Consider the following 6,617-nt stretch of genomic DNA (forward strand, 5'->3'; position numbering starts at 1 on the left):
GCTGGCAGCTGGCCTTAGTTGGGAGAATGGCTTCTTCCCCAAGGTCCTAGGGGTCTGCACTGGAATACTAACAATCAAGGCCAGCTTTGTGGGCCTGTGACCTGGGGACAGGGCAGTCACACGGGGCCCGTGCTTGGAAGAATCTCACACTTGGCTTGATGCCTGCCATCGTGGTCTTGAAATACTGAATAATTTTTTATTAAAAGGCCCTGCATTTTCATTCTGCACTGGATCCTGCAAATTATGCAGCCAATCCTGCTAATAATTTCTGGTTCCATTAGAGTACGCTTACTGTATGCCCAAAGTTATTGTCACATTTGCACTTTATAAAGATGCTATGAGCAGGGCTATTACACATCCTCATTTGACAGATATAGTCTCTGCTTTAACCACTAGGCTGCTTGTTGCCAAACTTGAGCCCCCTCGAGTTGCACCATATCTAGAATAACATCTGCATTATTAGTACTTTCCTTTAAATTGGATCACTTTTTTTTTACCTAAGTAAATATATCTTAAAAGGAAACTATATTACTGCCTGAAGTAGAAAGCTATTATTACTTGTTATGCAGGAAAGGTGACCATAAAAATAATCACAGTGGAGGGCCCTGCGACGGTGGCTCACGCCTGTAATCCCAGCACTTTGGGAGGCTGAGACGGGCAGATCACCTGAGGTTGGGAGTTCGAGACCAGCCTGACCAACATGGAGAAACTCCAGTTCTACTAAAAACACATAATTAGCTGGGCATGGTGGCACATACCTGTAATTCCAGCTACTCGGCAGGCTGAGGCAGGAGAATCACTTGAACCCAGGAGGCAGAGGTTGCGGTGAGCAGAGAGCACGCCTTTGCACTCCAGCCTGGGCAACAAGAGAGAAATTCTGTGTCAAAATAATAATAATAATGGTAATAATCACAATGGAAACAAATCAGCCTCTTCACAGTGAGCTGGATGCTGATGCCTCCCCCAGGTGCTAAGCCTAGAGCTGCTCTCTGTTAGAGAGCTTGGCAAGTTAGGAAGGCATTAAAGACACACGCAGAGACTTGCTCCTTGACACAGCAGGAGAGTTGTATTAATAGTAGACTCAAGTTCTCTCCCAGGGGTCTCAGCTGTCTGAGGCCACGTGCTATACCATCTAAAGTCAGCACAGATAATCTGGGCATTGTCCAGTATAGAATGGGGTCTGGGGTATGCAAAGGGCCTGGAGCATCTGAGAGATGATGACACTTGGTCCCCTGAGGGGTAGGCACATAAGGGCCCTTCTACCAGTGGTGCTCATCCTCAGCTGCAAGTCAGAGTCACATGGGGAATTTCTAAACTCCAGTGTCCAGAAGCCACCCCACATCACCTGGATGAGTCCCCCTCACTCTGCTCACTCTGCCCTCCCCTAGGACAAGGGCTACAGGGAGCTCCACCTGGGACGCTCCTCCTCCTGGCTTCTGAGCTCAGCCCAGTGTCCACCGGGCCTAGCTGGCTCCTGCATCATAGGGCAGCAGAGAAACATGAGAATGACCAGGGCTCATTTCCCCTAAATCACCAGCACCTTTTCCTTCCTCCCCCAGATGTTAAGCGCCTAGTGAAATTCCTTAAAGAAATTCCGGAGGGTGCACTTGTGCTGGTGGCCTCCTACGACGACCCAGGGACCAAGTAAGTAGAAAACTCTACCTGCCAGGCCACCCAGTGATGCCAGCTGAATACCTTCAAACACCGCACACCCTTTTCTGCTGTTTTGCCAGCTCCATTTTCTGGCAACTTATCTTGAGGAAATTATCAGACAAGTATGCAAAGCGATGTTCTAGGAGGTTGATCACAGCCTTCATTACCACAGTGGAAAACTGGAAACCCTCTCCCTGTCCAATAGTAACAGCTGACCGGCCACAGAAACTGTGACATACGGTGACATAGGATATGATATATGCACAAATGAAGATAGACTGCATCAAAAATGATGCTGCAGAAAGTATTTAAGGACATGGAAAATTGCCCACCCTCCAGTGCTAAGTAAGGGGCAGAAAACACTATGTGGAAATATATACACTGATCACACCAAGGGGAGGACGGGTGAGACTGTATTTCTTAGTTACTTCTTTGTGATCGTCCATATTTTCCAAATGAATGTGTATTGTGTTTGTAAACAGAGCAGTACTGTTTTAACACATCTCCAGCCCCATCTGAGGCCCTTCTAGAGAGGAAGTCTTGAAGCCCTTTACCCTGTCCTTCCTGAGTGCAGCCACGTTCTCTGGGCACCCCCAGGGCAGATGCTGAATGGGGAGAAGGGTAGGAACCTTGCCCCATGGGAATCCCACCATCTGATGCCCCTTTGACCCACCCCTGCATCCTGACCATCCTCTCTGGTCCTCTGCAGAATGGAGGATGAAAGCAGGAAACTCTTCTCTGACTTGGGGAGTTCCTACGCAAAACAACTGGGCTTCCGGGACAGCTGGGTCTTCATAGGAACCAAAGACTTCAGGGGTAAAAGCCCCTTTGAGCAGGTGGGTTCTGGGCCACAACCCGGCCCTACGAAGGATGGACGAGGAGCTGGGTGGTGGTAGGAAGGACAGTCACCCAGTCACCTCCCAAGGGCCTTAAAATTGGGAGGATTGTGTGGGGAGAGGCCCTTGGTTGTCATTCACTCCAAAGGGCAGGGTGGTCTGATTGGCCAGGAAGCCGCCTTGGCCATTTCGCAAAAGCTGGGTCATATATAAATACGCAAGTATACAGGTAAGTACCAGAAAAGGAAGAGGGAAAAGGAGAAAAGAAGGATGATGGGGAAGTGAGACATGAAAGAAGGAGAAAGAAATGGAAATATGAAGCTGTGTGACAGGGAAGGGGAGCCTGGGGAAAGGAGCAGGATGCCTGTCCTCATCCCTTCAGCCTCCCTGGCTGGGCATGGAGAATACGGAGAGGGAAGTCAGAAGGCAGGGAAGAGGCCAATGCCATCATCAGACGAGAGACGCCAGAGCGGGCAGGTGCAGGGAACCGTGTGCTGAGCTCTAGGAAGGGCACCACGATTGTGATTTTTTTCTTAAGCTTGAAAATGTGGCCTTGGTCTGTATGCATGTGTTTCTAAGAGGATGTATTCGGGTAACTAGAAATTGCCTGAACACAGTGAAGAACTCAGGAGGCCAGTGGGCAGGGGCAGGGGGTGGTGTGGTTCCCGAATGTCCTGTGGGGGTGCTGCAGCAGGGCCCTAGCAAGAGGCCTGAGGCTGCATGGGCAGGTGGCGCTGTTCTGCCCTGAAGCATGGGCTCCAGACCCAGAGGAATCGGCAAGACAGAGGAAGCATGGGAGTACAGGAAGCCCAGCACCAGCTTCACCCACCTGCAACCAGCTGGCTGGGACCTGACACCCAAAAATGAACCAAGCACCCTGATGGGACTAAGCCAGTCTGTTCTTTGTTCCCACGCTTGGGAAACTGGGTTTTAGACAGGTAGCATCTAGAATCTCTTTTTTGATTCCTGAGAGTCAGCCACAATGATTCCAACAGCAGATTTTGCCATTTACATTTTTTTCTTTCATAAACTAAACCTGAGCATTTTAGACACAATCCTAAGTGATTTTATTCTTCTTACATACTTATTACTAGTATATGTATATTTTTTGAGACAGGGTCTCACTCTGTCACTCAGGCTGGAGTACACTGGCACAATCTCGGCTCACTGCAGCCTCGACCTCCTGGGCTGAAGCGATCCTCCCACCTCCGCCTCCCGAGTAGCTGGGACCACAGGCATGTGCCACCACACCCAGCTAATTTTTTTATGTTTTCTGGAGACAGGGTTTCCCATGTTGCCCAGGCTGGTCTTGAACTCCTAGCCTCAAGTGACCCTCCTTCCTTACCCTCCCAAAGTACTGGGATGATAGGTGTGAGCCACTGCGCCCCACCCCTTATTATTAGTATTAATTAATATTATGTGGTGGTTCTGCCACTTACCAGAGAGTGACTATGGGCAGTGACCCTCTGTGCCTCAGCTTCCCCATCTGTGGAATGGGATGTAAACAGCGCACACTCCCTAGGGCCACTGTGCACATTAAATACATAAGGCACTGCAGAACAGCACCTGGCATACAGCAAGCGCTCAAGATGAGCTAGGAGTCTTCTTTTTATTGTTGCTATCATTATTGTTATTTGACGTATCCTAGACGGACATAGAGAATTTGAGGGGAGGGGCTAGATCTCGCCAACAACTGGTTACCCTTCAGGGTGTGAGAGCAGTAACTGGGCTCTGATCCCATCTCTGAGACCTTGAGCAAGTTGCATCCCCTCTCTGAGCCTCAGTTTCCCCATCTGTGAAGTGGGTTAATAACATCCCGCACCCCCATTTAGGTTTAGAGCACAGTGCCCATGCGGGCATGAGTTCTAAACGTCCTCACTCCATGCCTATATTTCTCTGTCTTCTCTCTCTCTAGTTCTTAAAGAACAACCCAGACACAAACAAATATGAGGGATGGCCAGAGCTGCTGGAGATGGAGGGCTGCTTGCCCCGGAAGCCATTTTAGGGTGGCTGTGGCTCTTCCTGAGCCAGGGGCCTGAAGAAGCTCCTGCCTGACTCAGGAGTCGGAGCCCAGCAGGGACTGAGGAGGAAGAGCAGGAGGTGCCGCGTGGAAGTCACTGCCGGTCCTTGCATGCTGTGTTGCGCTTCCCCTCCTCGGAAACAGAACGCTCCCACAGTGCATCCTACCCGGGAGACCAGCCTCAGGGGGTCCTTCTGAACCCAGCTGTCTGTGGAGAGAACAGGGTGCTTTCGTCAGGGACTGCTGGCAGCCAGTCCTGAGGAAGGACCGACTGTCCTGACTTGAGTCCAATTAAATTTTATTTTTGCTGGTTTTGAATGGACTTTCTGACCACTCCAGCGGCCACGTTTCTCGCTGGGATTGAACTGCTCCAGACTCAGCGTGGGCCACGGGTTCAGACAGGTTGGTGACAGCTTCAGGCTCCCCCTTAGGCGGCTGTGAGGGAGCTGTGTTTCTGGGATTTCCCAAGGGCCTGAAAGAATCCTCGGTTCCTGCGTAAAGTGTGGGATGGACAGGAACAGAGGGAGCCGGGGACAGGACGCAAGGAATACTGTCATCACCCGCTGTCTGAAGGAGAACTGGAGCAAGTCCAGAGCAGGAGAGGGTGAGGAGGGGTGGATCTGAACCCGGCTGGAAGGAGCAGCCAGGCTGTGCTGCTGGCTTCAGGGAAGGCAGCCGGGCTGTCTCTGCCCCAGGAGTGGACCCTGCAACAAGGACACAAGGGCAGGCAGTATATTTGGGAGGTGATTGTGGGAAACACCAGTAGAGAAGTAGGGAAGTGAGATGGCGAGGGGAAGGAGGGGAAGGCAGCCAGTAAAGGGTGTGGTTTCAACCCAGCTTCCCCTGTGGGGACTGGAGCTGATTCCCACCCAAAGCTCTAGGAATCAGGGTAAAACACGCACCTTGGAGATACTCCACCCGGCAGTGAGGGAGCTGGGGTATTTACACACCGACTTCCATCAGTGGTTTGTTGAGGGCTTCTGGTGTTGGGGATGATATGAATTCCTAGGTGCTTCTTGTCTGCCCTGCCCAGGGAAGAGTGGCCCTCTGTGGCTTCACAGCAAGCCCCCAGCCAAGAGAGGGCAATGCCAGCTGCTGGCAGACCACAGGAGAACATTGAAATGGGAAGGCCCAAAGGATACGGTGCCAAGACCTGCCTGAGGTTTCTGAGAAGGGCCCAGTTCCCAGGCTCTAGACTAAGTCTTGAAAGGGGGTCGTGGGGGCAGAAAGCATTGCTACTCAGCCTCCCAGAGTATATGCTTGGGACACCACCCTTCATGAAGAAGAAGCCCTCTGCCCAAGCACAGATGCCCACCAGTGGCCTGGGACTCACAGCTCCCAAGACCTGGGGCCTGGGAGCACATCAAATGTGCCAAGATAGCCTAGGGTAGAGGCAATAGTGTGTGTGAACCTTCCACCAGGGGCCACAGCAGGTGGGACATGGGCTACTGTTGCAGTGATATCAAAATCAAGGTCCAGGCCAGGTGCAGTGGCTCATGCCTATAATCCCAGCACTTTGGGAGGCCAAGATGGGCAGATCACCTGAGGCCAAGAGTTTAAGACCAGCCTGGCCAACATAAGTTAGCCAGGCATGATGGCACTCACCTGTAATCCCAGCTACTTGGGAGGCTGAGGCAGGAGAATCATTTGAACCTGGGAGGCGGGGGCTGCAGTGAGCTGAGATTGCACCACTGCACTCCAGCCTGGGTGACAGAGTGAGACTCCATCAAAAAAAAATTCAAAGAGCCCTGGGGAGAGCCATGCTCAGGGTTGGCTGAGGAAGCCAGAAGGTGCCCATCCAGACATCCTGTCAATTCCATCACTCCCTGCCCAACCCACCTCAGCTCACCCTCAGGGATGAAAGGGGGAGCATGCTGGCAGACCTGAATAACCACTTCCAACCACATCAGTAGACTACCTGGAAAAACATCTTCCCAGAAACCTGCTCTGGGAATGAAGGTGGCAGGAAATTTTCATCATGACCATAAACACCTTTGAGAGCTTGGAAATTTCGCTTTACAATAAGCAAGAGTACCTTATAAAATTTTTGAAGAATGTATAAAGACCTCTAAAGTGAGCTTATGAGCAGGGACAGGGCTAGGCAGAGG

General features: G+C 51.4%; 1 protein-coding gene across 1 annotated transcript in view; it reads left to right on the top strand.

Annotated features, from left to right (window-relative positions):
- Positions 1 to 4,827, top strand: part of FAM3D (FAM3 metabolism regulating signaling molecule D) — a 34,284-nt gene extending 29,457 nt beyond the window's left edge. The window contains exons 8-10 of the mRNA XM_023199748.3: positions 1,560 to 1,644; positions 2,363 to 2,489; positions 4,405 to 4,827. Of these exons, the coding sequence (XP_023055516.1) occupies positions 1,560 to 1,644; positions 2,363 to 2,489; positions 4,405 to 4,494 (302 nt within the window). The 3' untranslated portion in view covers positions 4,495 to 4,827. The remainder of the gene's footprint in view (positions 1 to 1,559; positions 1,645 to 2,362; positions 2,490 to 4,404) is intronic.
- The last annotated feature ends 1,790 nt before the right edge of the window (positions 4,828 to 6,617 follow it).

The sequence above is a fragment of the Piliocolobus tephrosceles genome, chromosome 2 (assembly GCF_002776525.5).
Source record: "Piliocolobus tephrosceles isolate RC106 chromosome 2, ASM277652v3, whole genome shotgun sequence".
Classification (NCBI taxonomy): domain Eukaryota; kingdom Metazoa; phylum Chordata; class Mammalia; order Primates; family Cercopithecidae; genus Piliocolobus; species Piliocolobus tephrosceles.